Raw genomic sequence first — 21,488 nt, 5'->3', positions numbered from 1 at the left:
AGTGTTTTTTTTTCTTTTAAACTGCAACTATGCATTTCAGTTGATTGATTTCAATAACATAACAAAATTCACATAATTTTCAATTAGAAAAAAAAACATTTTCAATGTCTCTTTTCAATGCTTTTTGTTTGTTTTTCAACAGTTGCCAGCCTAATTCCCATCATTTCATCAGGTGAGCAAGCTACAATGGATACATTCTAAAAAGTTCATTGGTCAACTCTTGAGTCATACACACACCTTTCAAATTCCATGCATTCACAGTATTGAGAATAATTTACAGAGCTACAGTACATCGTCTGATGGTGTTACACGCTGTTATGTATTGTTATAATCATGATCGCTTAGTGCCTACCTTGGACCCGAAGTCAAATGTATTGTCCTTTTCGCACCGGGCGCAGTCCGCTGCCGCATTGGCGGCACTTTCCCAATTAGCAGACGTCCGCTCATTTTCCCGCAATTCTGACATTAAAAAGCATTCAGAAGAAAAATAATCACGTAACGTCATGAAGCCTCAAGGAAGGCTCAACGCTCCATTCAAATCTGTATTGCAGCAACCTCCTATTCCCCATACAGTAAGGACTGCGAACCAGTTGGGAAACACCCCCAAGTAAGAGGCTAAAAAGTGACCCCCCCCCCCCCCCACCCCCTACTCTCCCTCTCCTGATGGCTAACAGCTGTTCCCAAAACTGCCACATGTAAACCCACATCATATCATCAACACCATCATTATAGCTACTTGAATAAACTAATCGTTCGATAACCCTTGAATATTGCCCTCTAGGGTTAACATGGACATGACATAACATGGCATATATATACATCAAATGTACAGATAAATAATTGTACAGAATGAATCTGGAAGTTAGGGGAGGGGGGTGCCTTGACTTGCTGTAGGCCATATATGTCAACATTACATACGCTTCAAATATTCAGAGGATATAAATCTAATCAATATAACCGACTATAAGCTCTTTATATTCTCTCTATGGGCTACATTTTGTTCTCTCTGCTCCCCCTCCTGCTAAGCTGGAACACTGGAGCGGTAAGGGACACCGCCTCACTGTCTGTCTGTCTTCCAGGAAGACAGCTTGACTGAGTATCCTCCCTGCTTGACCTTCAGTCAGAGGACCACCAGGGAGGAGAGATGAGAATATATATATATATGTTTTTTAAACATTTATTGAACCTTTCTTTAATAGGCATGAGAACACAGAGAAGCAGCTAATGTTCACTTAGACCACTACACTAATAGGCTACAATAAATACACCCATTGTGTTACTGGAGCTAAATCCTTACTGCTCCACAGCCTATTCCAAGGCTCTATTGTGTTCCTGGAGCTAAATCCTTACTGCCCCACAGCCTATTCCAAGGCTCTACTGTGTTCCTGGAGCTAAATCCTTACTGCTCCACAGCCTATTCCAAGGCTCTACTGTGTTCCTGGAGAGCTAAATCCTTACTGCTCCACAGCCTATTCCAAGGCTCTACTGTGTTCCTGGAAAGCTAAATCCTTACTGCTCCACAGCCTATTACAAGGCTCTACTGTGTTCCTGGAGAGCTAAATCCTTACTGCTCCACGGCCTATTCCAAGGCTCTACTGTGTTCCTGGAGCTAAATCCTTACTGCTCCACAGCCTATTCCAAGGCTCTACTGTGTTCCTGGAGAGCTAAATCCTTACTGCTCCACAGCCTATTCCAAGGCTCCGGTTCCTGATAGCATTGGAACTTGGAGTTATGAGTGTTTTGAGGATGGATCATTCCTACAACGGCCAAAGATGGGACATGTGTTTCTCAAAACACGCAGAAAGAACATTCTGTAATACTTAATTTTAAAGTGTACCATCTGGGTTAACTTAGTTCAGCTGGTAAAAACATGATCAGTAGGTCAACCTTAGTGAGGTTGACTGGGATCGAATAAGAGTGTCATCCCAGATGTGGAAAAATACACTGTTTCAAAGCATAGTACATGTAATTACTAGTTTCAAAGCATCTGGAAGTTCCACTTCATTTTTTATTTATTTTCTTGAACCTTTATTTAACTAGGCAAGTCAGTTAAGAACAAATTCTTATTTACAATGACAGTCTACCCCGGGCCAAATCCTAACCCGGATGACACTGGGCCAATTGTGCGCCGCCCTATGGGACTCCCAATCACGGCCGGTTGTGATACAGCCTGGAATCGAACCAGGGTCTGTAGTGACGCCTCTAGCACTGAGATGCAGCTCCTTAAACTACTGCGTCACTCGGGATCCCAATTGGCATGTCTGCTCTTGGATCAGCTTTCTCCATTCACATCTTACCTTAACACTATAATTATTCCTCAGTACTGACGACAGATCAGCTTCTGAGGATGTATTATCACAATTTCACAATAAGGTACAGAAATTAAGTGAAACTTCCAGAAGCTTTAAATTGAAGGCCAGGTTGAAAGGGTGGGTAATGTATTGTATGAGTACACATTAATAACAAGTAAGAACCCCTCAAGGTACACTTCATTGTAACTAGCTACATCCTGTGTAACACCTAGTAATTACACTGTACTTAGGCAAACATGACATGCACTATGCTTTGAAACAGTGTGTTTATTCTGATGACCAAGTTAACCCCGATCGTACACGTTATTTTGGTGGCAAGTGCTAGCAATAACATTGAGTGGAGATATAACCCTATAATAATGCAGAAAATCAGATTTGGCACATCATTGAGCACACTACCCATCATGAAATATATTGAGGCAACAATTACAGACAGTAGCCTACAATTATCAAAATAGAACTCGATTGTATGAACATTAAAGTGCTTTCAATATGATTGAAATATATAGGACTATGTAGCCTACTGTGTTTACCTTTTAATGCAATCATCTCGTTATTCATTTAAAGGATCATTTTATCAACTGCTTGTAACAATTTTCATTTGAGTCATTTAGCAGATGATTTTATCCAGAGCAACTTACAGTAGTGAGTGCATACATTTTCACCCTTTTTTCCTCTCATACTGATCCCCATGGGAATGGAACCCACAACCCTAGCATTGGAAGTGCCATGCTCTATCAACTGAGCCACGGTGGGCTATTGCGAAGGCTTATGCTACTTTAAAAGTGTAGTAAACTACGTTCTGAAATGATCGTTGGTCACAGAGAAACAGATAAACAGCTTGATTCTATGTTTAGCAGAGATCTTCTGTGTATAAATGGATGTGGATGGGCAAACAATTATCTAACGATGCACTTAGTTGTTCTACAAGTGGTCTGAGCCCCTTGATAAATAACAAGCGTTTTCAAGTGAAACAGCTTGGATATTTAAAGATGCTCCTACTAAGGTATTTATGATGAACTTAAAATGCTTTTGGGAAACCGGGCACTCCAACCCTAATCTAGTGCACCTGATTCTAATAATTAACTGGTTGATAAACTGAATCAGGTAAGTTGCAACTGGGGTTGGACAGAGTAACTTTACAGGAGGGTGGCTCCCCAGGAACAGGGTTGGAGAGTAAACCTACACGAGGGTAACTCCAGGAACAGGGTTGGAGAGTAAACCTACACGAGGGTAGCTCTAAGAAACAGGGTAGGAGAGTAAACCTACACGAGGGTAGTTCTCCAGGAACAGGGTTGGAGAGTAAACCTACACGAGGGTAGCTCTCCAGGAACAGGGTTGGAGAGTAAAACTACACTTGGGTAGCTCTCTAGAAACAGGGTTGGAGAGTAAACCTACACGAGGGTAGCTCCAGGAACAGGGTTGGAGAGTAAACCTACACGAGGGTAGCTCCAGGAACAGGGTTGGAGAGTAAACCTACACGAGGGTAGCTCTCTAGAAACAGGGTTGGAGAGTAAAACTACACGAGGGTAGCTCTCTAGAAACAGGGTTGGAGAGTAAAACTACACGAGGGTAGCTCTCTAGAAACAGGGTTGGAGAGTAAACCTACACGAGGGTAGCTCTCTAGAAACAGGGTTGGAGAGTAAAACTACACGAGGGTAGCTCTCTAGAAACAGGGTTGGAGGGCCCTGGCCTATTCTTTTTAACCTACTTTAAAACATTATTCACTTTCTGAGACCAGGGTGGAAAGTCCAGGCATGGGCTGGGTAGACTAGCATCCAGTAACTCTGTATACTGAATGACTCACAAGGCTAAGTCAACCACAACATAATCTAACCTCCAGCAGGGCATGAGGAACCTCGGAAAATTTTATCCTGGACCCTCCCCTCATTAGTAACAGAGCATTCTCAACGTGATGTCATCAGGTCAGAGGAGCGACGGGCCAACAACTTTGGGAGGTGCACGGTGCGGGCCAAGAAGTTTCCTCCCCAACAAAAGGGCTTACCAAGAAAAACTTCAAAAATGACTAATTTGAGACAGAAAGAAGTTGGAGCACTGAACAAAAAAGCCAGAGATTCATGTATTATTTGTTCAGGCTTTAATCTAGGCATGGGCAACTGGTGGACTGTGGGTCGGGATCAATTACCCCTCCTACCCATTTTTTTTAAATACAAAAATTTGAATACAGTCTCGGGGATCATCATCATCACATTAACCAAGCTAGCTAGATATTTTTTGCATGCAACCTATTTCCACATGTTTTTTTTTCATTGTGACAACCTTTGAGATTTTACACATAGAAGGAGCAAGAGTGGGTAAATAAATGTCATGGGTACACAGTGGGTACACAAGATATCTGCCATGGTAGTTCCTGAGTTGGGACAGACTAAACAGTCAGTGATCTGTTATCAGCTAGCACCAGCCACACAACAGATCTGTTATCAGCTAGCACCAGCCACACAACTGGCAATGGGAAGATTTCTGTCCAAAGAGAAAACAAAAGATATGTCCCAAACAGATGAACTGTGGTGATGATAGTAGAATAGAAGACTGTTGTCTCCCTGGATCTCTTGATACTCATACCCTGATCTTTAAGTACAAATTATCTGATAAAAAAAATCTGTTTCCTTGTTGCTGTTTTTGTTTATTCAGTCAGCGACCATCATCCCTTCCTCATCCATAACGACTGTAACGACTGTAATCAAATTGAATTTCTGTTGTAATAAAGATAATAACTGTATTTGTGAAGTGCTTTTCAAACATTATGCTCATACGGAAAGCCCTTCCCAGGAGACGTATTTCCTGCTTCCTTTGAAAGGTGCTGCAGTATAACAGGCATGAATACATATTGATACTACATACTACTAATATTGTCATTACCTCTTGACCAAATGGCTGAAATGTGTGTCTGAAATAACCTCTCCAAAATGTTTGCTTAGGTTATAACTCACCATTCAATAACGTAGCGGTATTGACTGGGATATGTACAAGCTGTTTGAACACTGAATTCCACTGTCAGTGAGAACGACCGTGTAGGCAACGGCCGTAACACACAACATGTGCTGTTCTCTCTTTGCTTTGGTTAACTGCTGTTCTCTGTAGGTTGCATGAGAGCAGACAGGAAGCTGCATTCATATCCTGACCTTCATATGGCTGTGGCCTTTATCTGTCTGTGTCTGTCAGCTCTTCCTGCTGGACCAGATCAAAAAGTAGAGAGCAAAGCTGTCTGTTCCACTTAACATTTTTGCAAATCCAAGTTTGATGTTTAGTTGAAATTAGTAGGAATACCCTCTAAAAAGAGAGACTTTAATGTTGTTCTAAATGAAACGGTTTGAGGGACGGTGAGTGGGTGAGAGGGAGAGACGTACAGGGGTACAAGAGATAGAGCGCTGTACTTCCTTCCCTCAGAATGATTCTTAAATATTAATCTAGAATTGGCATTGGCTGAGATAGTGCATTAAAGCACAGCTAAAATATTGATAGGTGGCAGCTGAGCCTCTTCAGCTGCACCGTACAGTACTATGGAATAAAACCTTTCATCTTCAGCCCAGTCCAGAGTAAAAACCAGGTATCCAGACACTGTTGTAGAACGCTATAGAAAGCTATATTCACTGCTGTTTGACAACACTTTTGATTTGATTACCCTGTGGAGTACCATTCAGGCATCCAGGAAGTGACTGCTACTTAAAAAGACTCAACAACCTGGATAAAGATCATATGAGCTCAATCCATTTTCCTAAATAATAGAATTGTTCACATCTCTACTCCATAATGACTCCCAAGCCTAATGGTGCAACGACACAATCATTCCAGCAGACGGCACAATGAGTCCAGAGTGAGGGGGATTGATATGGCATGGACAACGCCACGGATTGGCACAATGGCTTGGGTCTCATTGCTGTATTTGTCTGCAGATGGTGTCTAGCCAGTACAGTCTTTCTATATTGTATTCTATTTGTGCACAATTTGTCCACACACTTTCATTAATCAGTTTATATTCAAGAACTTCATCATGAGGAGTGGAATAATGTAATGCATTAGAAAAGGCATAAAAGTGTCTAAGAGGAGGATCAAAGTCAGTGTCCAGAGGCTCACCCTGCAGTTCAGTTAGTGTATTATGTCCATTTATCCTCTTATTCAATCAATAGATGAATGAGAAAGACAGTGATGCACTGCACCAGTAGATCACTGATCTTACATTAACCCTGGCATAGCTAACAGGATTGTTTTGGCATCGGCAAGTCAAGGCAAGGCAAGGAGGTACAGCTCAGCAAAGCAGGTCCATTAACAGTAGCAGTAAAACAGTAATGGTTCTGAAATGCATCAGTGAGTCCATCTGAAACTGGAACCCTGTAGCTATATCCCTGTGGAAATGTCCTCTGTCCAACCACTGGGATGGAAAACAAGAGCAACACAGCAGTCTCCATGAGTCAGACTAGACCACAGACAGTACAGGAGAGTTCCCTCACCTAACATCCACATCACAGGGACACACGGCTTGTAAATATTGGGTTTTTATGTTTTTGGTACATTGTATTTGTAAATGTTATATGATTGGTGTACATGCAGGGCTTCCTTGCAACAGAGGTATTGGTCTCAATGGGATTTCCTTGATAAAAAAATAAAAAAAATATGTCAAATAAATAAACCTAGCACAGATATGCTAATGGAGGCTGTCTGCCTTCTTTATTTTTCATTAAATTTGGCAAATCAGTTAAGAAAAAAGTCTTATTTACAATGATGGCCTAGGAACAGTGGGTTAACTGCCTTGATCAGGGAGCAGAATGACAGATATTTACTATGTCAGCTCAGGGATTTGAATAGCAACCTGTCAATGACTGACCCAACGCTCTAACCTCTAGGCTACCCCCCACCCCTTCTGTGAGTGATATACATCATTTAGTAGACTCTTTGATTCAAAACATACATTGTACGTATGGGTTGCCACCGTGGGAATTGAGTTACGACATGACATCATTGAAATGATACAGAGAAGGTTCACATGCCCCCGGGGCTACAGTCATATCGTTAGTTACTGGTCTGTTTATCAGACATGCCCCCAGGGCTGCAGTCATATCATTAGTTACTGGTCTGTTTATCAGACATGCCCCCAGGGCTACAGTCATATCATTAGTTACTGGTCTGTTTATCAGACATGCCCCCGGGGCTACAGTCATATCATTAGTTACTGGTCTGTTTATCAGACATGCCCACAGGGCTACAGTCATATCATTAGTTACTGGTCTGTTTATCAGACATGCCCCCAAGGCTACAGTCATATCATTAGGTACTGGTCTGTTTATCAGACATGCTCCCAAGGCTACAGTCATATCATTAGTTACTGGTCTGTTTATCAGACATGCCCCCGGGGCTACAGTCATATCATTAGTTACTGGTCTGTTTATCAGACATGCCCCCGGGGCTACAGTCATATCATTAGTTACTGGTCTGTTTATCAGACATGCCCCCAGGGCTACAGTCATATCATTAGTTACTGGTCTGTTTATCAGACATGCCCCCAGGGCTACAGTCATATCATTAGTTACTGGTCTGTTTATCAGACATGCCCCCAGGGCTACAGTCATATCATTAGTTACTGGTCTGTTTATCAGACATGCTCCCAGGGCTACAGTCATATAATTAGTTACTGGTCTGTTTATCAGACATGCCCCCAGGGCTACAGTCATATCATTAGTTACTGGTCTGTTTATCAGACATGCTCCCAGGGCTACAGTCATATCATTAGTTACTGTTCTGTTTATTAGTAATGTATGTGGATGTGATACTGTAGGGGTCGTCTTCTTGATCCTGTTAAATATACCTTTACTGGTGACCCCTCCAGTGATGGAGGCCTCCCATATTGTCCACAGCTTGCATGAATTATCTATTTATTTTTCAAAATATTTTGTGTGTGTGTGTGTGTGTGTGTGTGTGTGTGTGTGTGTATGTGTGTATGTGTAGGTCCTCCTCTGTTCACATGTGGCCCCAGACTCGTCCTGGCCTTGGTGAGGATATATAGAATAGAGTACCCCTCCCTCTTCACTGAGCCGTGACCCATAAAGTCTTGACCCCGAGAAGTGGTCCTACTAAACTATAATCCCTGCAGGGCTTTTTGAAGGCCCGGCCAACCAGGCCCAGACCCAATCACTCTGCACATGCTTTATGTGGGTCAGGAAGGCATTGCACTAGGCTGGCCAGGAAAGCAGAAACTGACTGTGGAGAAGTGTCCAATGTATGAAGGAAAGATAAATTGAAGGCAGAGGACCAGTATTAGATGACTAAAGGCAAATACACCTACTGTACTATACGCGTTCCCTTACGGGTGTGTAGATGCTTAGTGGGGGGGGGGGGCATGACATTGCCAGAAGAGCAAACTGAAACAATGGATCAGTTAACATGTAGGAATCCATTCTTTGTCTTAACTGGTTAGCACATACTTTAAATGAATCTCTCTGGGCAGTTTCTGAATAGTACTGCATTTTAAACAGCCTTATATATGCATTCTTTGTGGTAATCTAACTGAGCATTGTGTTTGTTGTTCATCAGAAACAAACACCATTAACTATGAAATAACTTATTGCATTCTAATGACCTCAATCAATTTAAATTGTAATGACCTCCTGCAAGTCTTTGTGCCGTGATTATTGATAGCAGCTCAGAAACCATCAAACATGTCTGCCATAGAGGGATTCAGAGATGATTTCTATCAATAGGTACGAGCCGGAGACATCCAGCTCCCAGTCGCCCACTACACCGTTTCATGTTTGCATGCAGAACAATCTGCTTAACAGGTCAATATGAAGCCACTTCATCCTCCACACACACAGCCACATACAGCTACACACAGCTACACACACACAGCTACACACACACACGCTCACTACCGCACACTGATACACAATGCACAGCCAAACAGTGGGTCAGAGGAGGAGGGTTGCCATGGCAGCACATCCTGATCCATGTGCCGCATGATGAGAGGCGTGTTGCTGCACCAGCCTTCCTTTCCCCTTATCTTTCCTGAACTGCTTTCACACACGCACACACACACACACACACACACACACACACACAAACACACACACACACACACCTAGCTGGCTATAGTCCACCAGCCCTGCACCACCACGTTCCCACACACATTACATTACCTAACCTTACACAATGGGAAAGAGTGTGTGTGTGTGTGTGTGTGGGGGGGGGGGGGGGGGGGGGGGGGGGGCATAGATAGCCTTATATTTACTCCCGTTCCACAAAATAATCTAGGCTACTCATTGATGCCGGTAGGCACTGCCATAATCGATACCATGCTGTGCAGTCAAGTGCTTTACAGCTGGTTCTGTAAACAAGGCAGAATCTGAATCCAAATAAAATGCTGACAGTCATTAGTTTTCTGTCTGAAAGTCTAAATAAGCTTTCAGTAATGTTTTGAGTTAATCAACGTCTGCCAGGAAAAGAGAGTAAATCCCTTGGTCGTGATAAACAGAGAGCATTCTGGGTGGGCCTCCTTTAGAAAATCTCCATGTTTGCATGTCCTGTTTAAAGCATTAAACCATTCGCTTCATCAATCAAAGAACGAATGACCAAACAGATTATTCTCCTTTGAAATGAAGTGATTGGACATGAGAAAGTACCCATCAGGTTGCAACAGAACACTGATGGCGCTACTTGGTGGGTCCAAGTGTGTAACCATAATTGACAGAGGGGTGCACCACGTAAATCTATGTTTGTTGAGATGGCATTGAATAGTGGGACATTGATCACTTCTCTATCGGCTTTGGAAAATAAAAACAAACACATATTCAATAATAATGTCATTATTTATGTGTAACCCAACAAGTGGAATATGATTCACGGAGACCAAAACATGTAGAAAGTGTTTCAAATGGCTGCTAATACTTTAATACGATACTGGTAACGGTTAAACCATCATCAGCCTCCATTATTATCTGGTGTGAAGAGGATAACTATTCTGTCATTATAAAGACATTATGATTGTACCATACAGATTCCTACAGACTTAACAAAGAGAAAAGCCTAATTCAAATGCAAATGTATTTTGTAGAACATAGAGTACCTTCCCTGTCATGGGGAATAATAGAGCCTGTCAGCTCTATGCATCACATTTCTAACTGAACTTTCACCCGTTCTGAACACACCCCTGTGTGTTACACCCTTCCCTTCCATCTCTCTCTGTCCTCATCACTCAGAGGAACATACGTCAGTACAGTGTAGACCAGCTGTATATATCACACAGCCATCAGTCAGTAAAGTGTAGACCAGCTGTAGATATCACACAGCCATCAGTCAGTAAAGTGTAGACCAGCTCTAGATATCAAACAGCCATCAATCAGTAAAGTGTAGACCAGCTGTAGATATCAAACAGCCATCAGTCAGTAAAGTGTAGACCAGCTGTAGATATCACACAGCCATCAGTCAGTAAAGTGTAGACCAGCTGTAGATATCACACAGCCATCAATCAGTAAAGTGTAGACCAGCTGTAGATATCAAACAGCCATCAGTCAGTAAAGTGTAGACCAGCTGTAGATATCACACAGCCATCAGTCAGTAAAGTGTAGACCAGCTGTAGATATCAAACAGCCATCAGTCAGTAAAGTGTAGACCAGCTGTAGATATCACACAGCCATCAGCCTGTAAAGTGTAGACCAGCTGTAGATATCAAACAGCCATCAGTCAGTAAAGTGTAGACCAGCTGTAGATATCACACAGCCATCAATCAGTAAAGTGTAGACCAGCTGTAGATATCACACAGCCATCAGTCAGTAAAGTGTAGACCAGCTGTAGATATCAAACAGCCATCAGTCAGTAAAGTGTAGACCAGCTGTAGATATCACACAGTCATCAGTCAGTAAAGTGTAGACCAGCTGTAGATATCACACAGCCATCAGTCAGTAAAGTGTAGACCAGCTGTAGATATCAAACAGCCATCAGTCAGTAAAGTGTAGACCAGCTGTAGATATCAAACAGCCATCAGTCAGTAAAGTGTAGACCAGCTGTAGATATCACACAGCCATCAGTCAGTAAAGTGTAGACCAGCTGTAGATATCAAACAGCCATCAGTCAGTAAAGTGTAGACCAGCTGTAGATATCAAACAGCATTCAGTCAGTAAAGTGTAGACCAGCTGTAGATATCACACAGCCATCAGTCAGTACATTAAGGGTACAGTAGTTCGTGTAGCAGTAATCAATAGACATAAGGCCACCAGCAATGTGCTGTAGGTCCAGTGCGCTCCCTAGAACCCAATCTCACAGAGACCATCCACAGCCACGTGCTCTGAATGTATGACTAGACCATCTGGATTGGTAGCATGTAAACTATAGATACAAAAGTTTATACACACCATCAAATTAAGCTCACCGAACCAGACCACAGAGTGGTGAAGTGCATAGCACCAACAATTGTCTATCCTTGGTTGCAACACTCACTACCAAGTTCCAAACTGCCTCTGGAAGCAACTTCAGCACAAAAACTGTTCATCAATAAAAGGTTAACATCCTTACAGCCAACCAGGAATCAGAATACAGAACTACCAGAATAATAGATTCATAATTAAATAATTATATTTAATTTCAAGAACCATTTTAGCTCAACATTCCCATGTTACCCATGCAAGTCAAACTTCCCTTTGGAAATGATTGACATTATTACTATAGCTTTGATTCAGATAAAGAAGACTATACTAGGGATGATGGTGGAAGAGCTGGAGAAATGTTCCCTTTCCCCACCATCACATTGGAGCTGGTTGCTATGGTGACGCAAGAGAGGCTTGCAGAAATGATCTATTTTCAAGAGATGGGTAGAGGCTAATGGTTTCCAAAGAGCTCAACTGTGTGTGTGTTTGATTGTGTGTGTGTGTATTTAGAGTGCTGTCAGCATTGTGGATAATTTTTGCATTTGAGTGTACAGTACCACTCAGATTAAATGAATTAATGGTTGCCAACAAGGACAGTAGTGTTACCAAAAAATGCTAATGTGTTCAGAGGTATGCTGAGCTATGTATTATAGAGGGAAACTAAAGCATGAGTTATCTCTTCCATTTTTCAGACCTGGATTAGCTTCTCTCCTGGTAGATTAGCCTCTCCTGTCATGTATTGTCATGTTGTGTCTTGTTTCTGTCCTTTCCTTTCACCCTGTCTCCCTCTGCTGGTCGTACTAGGTTACCGTTTCTGTCCCTCTTTCCCCCAGCTGTTCCTTGTCTTCTCTGACTACCTCATTCACCCCTTTTCCCACCTGTTCCCTTTTTCCCTCTGATTAGGTCCCTATATCTCTCTCTGTTTCTGCTCCTGTCTTTGTCGGATTCTTGTTTGTGTGTCTCATGCCTGAACCAGACTATCATCGTGTTTGCTGCAACCTTGTCCTGTCCTGTCGGAATCTACCTGTCCATCTGAGCCCACGTGTGTTCATCATTAAAGAAACTCTGTTTGTTAATTCGCTTTTGGGTCCTCATTCACGCACCTGACAGAAGAATCCGACCAAGAATGGACCCAGCGACTTCGGATCCTCTCCACTCAGCCGTCGAGATCCAGGGAGCGATGCTAGGCAGACACGAGCAGGAATTGTCTGCATCTCGACATGCCGTTGAGACCCTGGCCACCCAAGTCTCCAACCTCACAGAACAGGTTCACCATCTCCGCCTCGATCCACCGGCCACTTCCAGGGCTTTCGAATCTCCGGAGCCCAGAATCAATAACCCGCCGTGTTACTCTGGGGAGCCCACTGAATGCCGCTCGTTCCTCACCCAGTGTGATATTGTGTTTTCTCTCCAGCCCAACACTTACGCCAGGAGCACTGCTCGTGTCGCCTACGTCATATCTCTCCTTACTGGACGGGCTCGTGAGTGGGGCACGGCAATCTGGGAGGCAAGGGCTGAGTGTACTAACCAGTATCAGGACTTTAAGGAGGAGATGATACGGGTTTTTGATCGATCTGTTTTTGGGGAGGAGGCTTCCAGGGCCCTGTCTTCCCTATGTCAAGGTAATCGATCCATAACAGACTACTCTATTGAGTTTCGCACTCTTGCTGCCTCCAGTGGCTGGAACGAGCCGGCTTTGCTCGCTCGTTTTCTGGAGGGTCTCCGCGCAGAGGTAAAGGATGAGATTCTCTCCCGGGAGGTTCCTTCCAGCGTGGATTCCTTGATTGAACTCGCTATTCGCATTGAGCGACGGGTTGATCTTCGTCACCGAGCTCGTGGAAAGGAGCTCGCGTTCTCCGTTGCCCCCCTCTCCGCATCACTACCATCTTCCTCTGCCGGCTCGGGAGCTGAGCCTATGCAGCTGGGAGGTATCCGCATCTCGACTAAGGAGAGGGAACGGAGAATCACCAACCGCCTCTGTCTCTATTGCGGTTCTGCTGGTCATTTTGTCACTTCATGTCCAGTAAAAGCCAGAGCTCATCAGTAAGCGGAGGGCTACTGGTGAGCGCTACTACTCCTGTCTCTCCTTCAAGATCCTGCACTACCTTGTCGGTCCATCTACGCTGGACCGGTTCGTCAGCTTCCTGCAGTGCCTTAATAGACTCTGGGGCGGAGGGCTGTTTTATGGACGAGACCTGGGCTCGGGAACATGACATTCCTCTCAGACAGTTAAGGGAGTCCACGGCCTTGTTCGCCCTGGATGGTAGTCCTCTCCCCAGGATTCAGCGTGAGACGCTACCTTTAACCCTCACTGTTTCTGGTAATCATAGCGAAACCATTTATTTTTTAATTTTTCGTTCACCTTTTACACCTGTTGTTTTGGGCCATCCCTGGCTAGTTTGTCATAATCCTTCCATTAATTGGTCTAGTAATTCTATCCTCTCCTGGAACGTCTCTTGTCATGTGAAATGTTTAATGTCTGCTATCCCTCCTGTTTCCTCTGTCTCTTCTTCACAGGAGGAGCCTGGTGATTTGACAGGGGTGCTGGAGGAATATCACGATCTGCGCACGGTGTTCAGTCGGTCCAGGGCCACCTCTCTTCCTCCACACCGGTCGTATGATTGTAGTATTGATCTCCTTCCGGGAACCACTCCCCCCCGGGGTAGACTATACTCTCTGTCGGCTCCCGAACGTAAGGCTCTCGAAGATTATTTGTCTGTAGCTCTTGACGCCGGTACCATAGTCCCCTCCTCCTCTCCCGCCGGAGCGGGGGTTTTTTTTGTCAAGAAGAAGGACGGGTCTCTGCGCCCCTGCATAGATTATCGAGGGCTGAATGACATAACAGTGAAGAATCGTTATCCGCTTCCTCTTATGTCTTCAGCCTTCGAGATCCTGCAGGGAGCCAGGTTTTTCACTAAGTTGGACCTTCGTAACGCTTACCATCTCGTGTGCATCAGGGAGGGGGACGAGTGGAAGACGGCGTTTAACACTCCGTTAGGGCACTTTGAATACCGGGTTCTTCCTTTCGGCCTCGCTAACGCTCCAGCTGTCTTTCAGGCATTAGTCAATGATGTCCTGAGAGACATGCTGAACATCTTTGTTTTCGTTTACCTTGACGATATCCTGATTTTTTCACCGTCACTCCAGATTCATGTTCAGCACGTTCGACGTGTCCTCCAGCGCCTTTTAGAGAATTGTCTTTTTGTGAAGGCTGAGAAGTGCACTTTTCATGCCTCCTCCGTCACATTTCTCGGTTCTGTTATTTCCGCTGAAGGCATTAAGATGGATCCCGCTAAGGTCCAAGCTGTCATTGATTGGCCCGCCCCTAAGTCACGCGTCGAGCTGCAGCGCTTTCTCGGCTTCGCGAACTTCTATCGTCGTTTCATCCGTAATTTCGGTCAGGTGGCAGCTCCTCTCACAGCCCTTACTTCTGTCAAGACGTGCTTTAAGTGGTCCGTTTCCGCCCAGGGAGCTTTTGATCTCCTCAAGAATAGTTTTACATCCGCTCCTATCCTTGTTACACCTGACGTCTCTAGACAGTTCGTTGTCGAGGTTGACGCGTCAGAGGTGGGCGTGGGAGCCATTCTTTCTCAGCGCTCCCTCTCTGACGACAAGGTCCACCCATGCGCGTATTTTTCTCATCGCCTGTCGCCGTCGGAACGTAACTATGATGTGGGAAACCGCGAACTGCTCGCCATCCGGTTAGCCCTAGGCGAATGGCGACAGTGGTTGGAGGGGGCGACCGTTCCTTTTGTCGTTTGGACTGACCATAGGAACCTTGAGTACATCCGTTCTGCCAAACGACTTAATGCGCGTCAGGCGCGTTGGGCGCTGTTTTTCGCTCGTTTCGAGTTCGTGATTTCTTATCGTCCGGGCTCTAAGAACACCAAGCCTGATGCTTTATCTCGTCTCTTCAGTTCTTCAGTAGCCTCCACTGACCCCGAGGGGATTCTCCCTGAGGGGCGTGTTGTCGGGTTGACTGTCTGGGGAATTGAGAGGCAGGTAAAGCAAGCGCTCACTCACACTCCGTCGCCGCGCGCTTGTCCTAGGAACCTTCTTTTCGTTCCCGTTCCTACTCGTCTGGCCGTTCTTCAGTGGGCTCACTCTGCCAAGTTAGCCGGCCACCCTGGCGTTCGGGGTACGCTTGCTTCCATTCGCCAGCGTTTTTGGTGGCCCACCCGGGAGCATGACACGCGTCGTTTCGTGGCTGCTTGTTCGGTCTGCGCGCAGACTAAGTCCGGTAACTCCCCTCCTGCCGGCCGTCTCAGGCCGCTTCCCATTCCCTCTCGACCGTGGTCTCACATCGCCTTAGATTTTGTCACCGGACTGCCTTCGTCAGCGGGGAAGACTGTTATTCTTACGGTTGTCGATAGGTTCTCTAAGGCGGCTCATTTCATTCCCCTTGCTAAGCTTCCTTCTGCTAAAGAGACGGCACAAATCATCATCGAGAATGTTTTCAGAATTCATGGCCTTCCGTCAGACGTCGTTTCGGACAGAGGTCCGCAATTCACGTCTCAATTTTGGAGGGAGTTTTGCCGTTTGATTGGGGCTTCCGTCAGTCTCTCTTCCGGCTTTCACCCCCAGTCTAACGGTCAAGCAGAACGGGCCAATCAGACTATTGGTCGCATCTTACGCAGTCTTTCTTTTCGCAACCCTGCGTCTTGGTCAGAACAGCTCCCCTGGGCAGAGTACGCCCACAACTCGCTTCCTTCGTCTGCGACCGGGCTATCTCCTTTTCAGAGTAGCCTCGGGTACCAGCCTCCGCTGTTCTCATCTCAGTTCGCCGAGTCCAGCGTCCCCTCCGCTCAGGCTTTTGTCCAACGTTGCGAGCGCACCTGGAAGAGGGTCAGGTCTGCACTTTGCCGTTATAGGACGCAGACTGTGAGGGCTGCTAATAAGCGTAGAACTAAGAGTCCTAGATATTGTCGCGGTCAGAGAGTTTGGCTCTCCACTCAGAACCTTCCCCTTAAGACGGCTTCTCGCAAGTTGACCCCGCGGTTCATTGGTCCGTTCCGTATTTCTCGGGTCATTAATCCTGTCGCAGTTCGACTTCTTCTTCCGCGATACCTTCGTCGCGTCCACCCGGTCTTCCATGTCTCCTGTATCAAGCCCGTTCTTCGCGCCCCCGCTCGTCTCCCCCCCCCCCCCCCCATCCTTGTCGAGGGCGCACCCATCTACAGGGTCCGTAGGATTTTGGACATGCGTCCTCGGGGCCGTGGTCACCAGTACCTCGTAGATTGGGAGGGGTACGGTCCTGAGGAGAGGAGTTGGGTTCCCTCTCGGGACGTGCTGGACCGTGCGCTGATCGAGGATTTCCTCCGTTGCCGCCAGGTTTCCTCCTCGAGTGCGCCAGGAGGCGCTCGGTGAGTGGGGGGGTACTGTCATGTATTGTCATGTTGTGTCTTGTTTCTGTCCTTTCCTTTCACCCTGTCTCCCTCTGCTGGTCGTACTAGGTTACCGTTTCTGTCCCTCTTTCCCCCAGCTGTTCCTTGTCTTCTCTGACTACCTCATTCACCCCTTTTCCCACCTGTTCCCTTTTTCCCTCTGATTAGGTCCCTATATCTCTCTCTGTTTCTGCTCCTGTCTTTGTCGGATTCTTGTTTGTGTGTCTCATGCCTGAACCAGACTATCATCGTGTTTGCTGCAACCTTGTCCTGTCCTGTCGGAATCTACCTGTCCATCTGAGCCCACGTGTGTTCATCATTAAAGAAACTCTGTTTGTTAATTCGCTTTTGGGTCCTCATTCACGCACCTGACATCTCCCCTCAATTTATTCTGACAGATAAAGAGAGAGAGAGTGTGTGTGTGTGTGTGTGTGTGTGTGTGTGTGTGTGTGTGTGTGTGTGTGTGTGTGTGTGTGTGTGTGTGTGTGTGTGTGTCTCTCTCAGTTGGTAGAGCATGGAGCTTGCAACGCTAGGGTTGTGGGTTTGGTTCCCATGGGGGACCAGTATGAAAAAACTTTGGAAATGTATACACTCACTACTGTAAATTGCACTGGATAAGACTGTCTGCTAAATGACTAAAATGCCCATAGTCCTGGGTATGGACTGACCTTGGAATAGGTGGTACAACACAGGAGGTATAGGGACTCTCATCATGGTCACCTTGAAATACTCACCTAGTGATTGTTATTTCATTTTTGTTTAACCTTTATTTAGAGATTGAGGACATGGGTGGCCCAATGCAGAGCACTCACTATCAAGTATTTCTAAAATCATCAGACATACTATCTCACTCTCACGCTCTATTTTACTTCAATCTGCCCAAGAAGCTGCAGATTAAATTCCAGTGCATGTGGAGCAGAGATAAAGCTGCTCACATCACACCAGAGAACTGGCCTGGATTCCCTCAGCCTCTCTCAGCCTTTCCTTTCCCTGCCTACTGACTGTCAACTAGGGAGACGGAAATAAAGAGAGGATGTGACACAAAGGAAATGAGGAGAGAGAGAGAGATGGATGGGGGAGAGTGAGAGGGAGAGAGAGAGATGGATGGGGGAGAGAATGAAAGGGAGAGAGATGGATGGGAGGTAAGAGAGGGAATTCTAAGAGGGCGAGAGAGAGAGAGAGAATGAGAGAGTTTTGAGTTTAAAAGAGAGTGAGAAAGATATATTAAAGGAGAGAATGCTGAAGCTGGCAGACAGAACACCTGACAGACAGAACACCTGACAGTCTGACACAGCCTGACACACCTTGACGACACATCTTCACACACCTTGACATCGTGACACACCCTGACCTAGGATCTGACTGATGCCGTACCATGGCATTGATCGTTAGGCTACTGTTACTAATGGGCAGTTAGTATTAGTAAATTAGTGGGTTATGACTGTTAAACATGTAGGGGAGTACTTTAAACCAATGTCATACTCTATGTCAGTACTTTTTGCCTCTGTTTTTTTGGTAGCACCAAGGGACTTGCTAAAACACATTTAGTGGAGGGGCAGGCAGAGATTGGCTCTGTGTGTGTGTTTGTGTAAGTCACACCGTCCTCGGTTTCTGCAGTGGGATGTGGGTGTGAATGAATGAATGCCCACAGCTGTCTGTGACATGGCCAGCTCTGCAAGAGGCATGTAATGAATGTCATTACTGCACAACTCAGACGTGATCTGCACTCATTTAGAACCATTTAGAGTTCCAGCTCTGGTTTCCTGCCAATCGGCCATCTTGGTTTACTATCGCTATAAAATGGAAGATTCCGTTAAAAAATGGGTCAGGCAAAATGTCTGGTTTCAGCACATAATATCCCTAGTTCTTGGTGTGGCTAAGAACAGAGATTAAATAGTCAAGCTGAAACTTTGGAATTACTCTGGATTCTAGACTATTTTCTAAACCTTGTGTTTGCACATGTGTTTATTCACTAGTTGCCATATCCACCCAAAAACAAACAACCACAACATATTTCATAGAACAATGAGTTTCAGCCAGAGGGGGATCCACATTAGTAATACCAGATAACTCATCTGAGAATAATAGCTGATGATTCACATGCAAGTCGATACTCATCATAGCTACCCTAAAGGAATACTGCAGGACTTTATTGCCAGGGTACTCTTTACTCAGCAGAAAGGTTTTAACAAAATCCAGATACGTCTCAGCAGAATCAGCCTGAGATGGTTGCTGCATGAAGCATGAAGCCCTAACAGACCCATGAAGCCCTGACAGACCCATGAAGCCCTGACAGACCCATGAAGCCCTGACAGACCCATGAAGCCCTGACAGACCCATGAAGCCCTGACAGACCCATGAAGCCTTGACAGACCCATGAAGCCCTGACAGACCCATGAAGCCCTGACAGACCCATGAAGCCCTGACAGACCCATGAAGCCCTGACAGACCCATGAAGCCCTGACAGAGCCATGAAGCCTTGCCAGACCCATGAAGCCTTGACAGACCCATGAAGCCCTTACAGACCCATGAAGCCTTGACAGACCCATGAAGCACTTACAGACCCATGAAGCCCTAACAGATCCATCCAGGAACAAAAGTTACACTAGATAGACTGCTGAGGACAGCACTATGAGAGGGCTACTCCAACGCAAAGCCATTTTTTACCCACAAAAAAGTGTCTCATCCAAATGTATGCTTGATTGATGATTGCTTTATGACATGCTGTATGTTTTAGGATCGTTATGGTCCAAAGATCAAGTGACCACAACTACCATAGTATTCACAAGGACTACATTAAAGATCATTTAACAGTAGGATGCAAAGTGAGTGTTACTGCAGAACTGTTACTGCAGCATTCACCATGACTAGAGTAGGAGAACCCCCCCACATGCACGACCAGAGTAGGAGAACCCCCCCACACCCACGACCAGAGTAGGAGGAACCCCCCACACACCCACGACCAGAGTAGGAGATGCCCCACCATGACCAGAGTAGGAGAACGCACCCCACACCCACGACCAGAGTAGGAGAATCCCACACCCACACCCATGACCCGACTAGGAAATGCCACACCATGACCAGAGTAGGAGAACCCCCCCCCCCCACGACCAGAGTAGGAGAACGCACACCCACGCCCAAAGTAGGTGATGTCACACCATGATCAGAGTAGGAGAACCTCCCCACAACCAGAGTAGGAGAACCACCCCAACACCAGAGTAGAAGAACCCCCACCATGACCAGAGTAGGAGAACCCCCCCCCCCCCACGACCAGAGAAGGAGAACCCCTCACAATCAGAGTAGGAGAACCCCCCACAACCAGAATAGGAGAACCCTGAGTTAGACAACATAATAGACCACAGGTGTCGAACTCATTCCATGGAGGCCCAAGTACTTAATTGATCAATAAGGTCACTGATTGGTTAGGAACTCCCCTCACCTGGTGTTTCTAGGTCTTAATTGGACACTCGGTCATCTATGGAATGAGTTGACACCCTTGGTATAGACTCTTACCCATTGGCCAGGTTGTCGTCGTCATCCTCTGGCATACTCTTGCCCAGCAGGTCGGTGTCGCTCAGGTAACCAGACTTGAGGTCCGCATCATCCACATCCAGCCCTTCGATGAGCTCCATTCGGGAGGAGTGGCTGAAACGGCTGGAGACTCGGGCGGGCATTGTGTGGGCCGTGTACTGGGACCCGGCCTTGCCCCCCTGGTACCCACCGCTGCCCGTGGAAGAAGGAGCGTCTCCAGCCTGCATCCGGGGGCTGGATTGGCCGTGGCGCCAGGAGAGAGGAGAGGAGCGGTTTGACTGACTGGACATGCTGCGGCCGTTGGTCTCGTCACTGTCGTAGCAAACAGTACTGCTGTCCAGACAGCTGGGGAGACAAGGCGAGGGAGAGGTTATAGAATTGTAGAAATGGAATGGGTGAGAGAGCACCGAAAGGGAAGGAAAATGTAGAGTTTGAGGGACTATGATATTATTATTATATTATTATAAAGAGAAAGAATTCTAGAGAGAGAAAAGCTACTTTTTCTATATTTTTCCCTCTCTGTCAGTCGGCATTTAAAGGAATCCATCCAGCCATATAGTCTCTGCTGACCTAGATACGACTGTAACATTCAATCTCAGCCTTCAGCCACGACAGCAAAGATCTCAGAACTCAGGGGCAAGTCACTAGCTACAATGTAAGGATATATTATCATTGCGTGAAAAGAGAAGCGTCTAGTTTCTCCCCTCTCTCCCTTTGACAGGATCATTCATAACCCTCAGCATATGTTCACAACATCATTACCAGCTGGGATTTACAGACCTAAGGCAATCAGTGCTTAATCACACACCCCAACTGAAAAATGTATGATTGCTCAAGCGGGCCAGAACTTTTTCATGACTACTCTGGACCTGTGTCAGCTAGTGAAAGGT

At 45.8% G+C, this 21,488-nt stretch overlaps 1 protein-coding gene across 17 annotated transcripts in view; it reads right to left on the bottom strand.

Annotated features, from left to right (window-relative positions):
- The window catches only part of LOC110493275 (neuron navigator 1), a 175,874-nt gene that overhangs the window by 56,223 nt on the left and 98,163 nt on the right, over positions 1–21,488 (bottom strand). For 14 of the 17 annotated variants that reach the window (XM_090206331.1, XM_090206334.1, XM_090206332.1 and 11 more), the window contains one exon: positions 20,581–20,943. In XM_090206331.1, coding sequence (XP_090062457.1) covers positions 20,581–20,943 — 363 coding nt within the window. Of the gene's footprint in view, positions 1–352; positions 625–20,580; positions 20,944–21,488 lie in introns of those variants that run through there. The other 3 variants (XM_090206343.1, XM_090206345.1, XM_090206344.1) reach the window with 1 other exon arrangement.

This window comes from Oncorhynchus mykiss, chromosome 17 (assembly GCF_057628025.1).
Source record: "Oncorhynchus mykiss isolate SJ-2025 chromosome 17, ASM5762802v1, whole genome shotgun sequence".
Classification (NCBI taxonomy): domain Eukaryota; kingdom Metazoa; phylum Chordata; class Actinopteri; order Salmoniformes; family Salmonidae; genus Oncorhynchus; species Oncorhynchus mykiss.
This window is presented reverse-complemented; position numbering and strand designations above follow the sequence as displayed.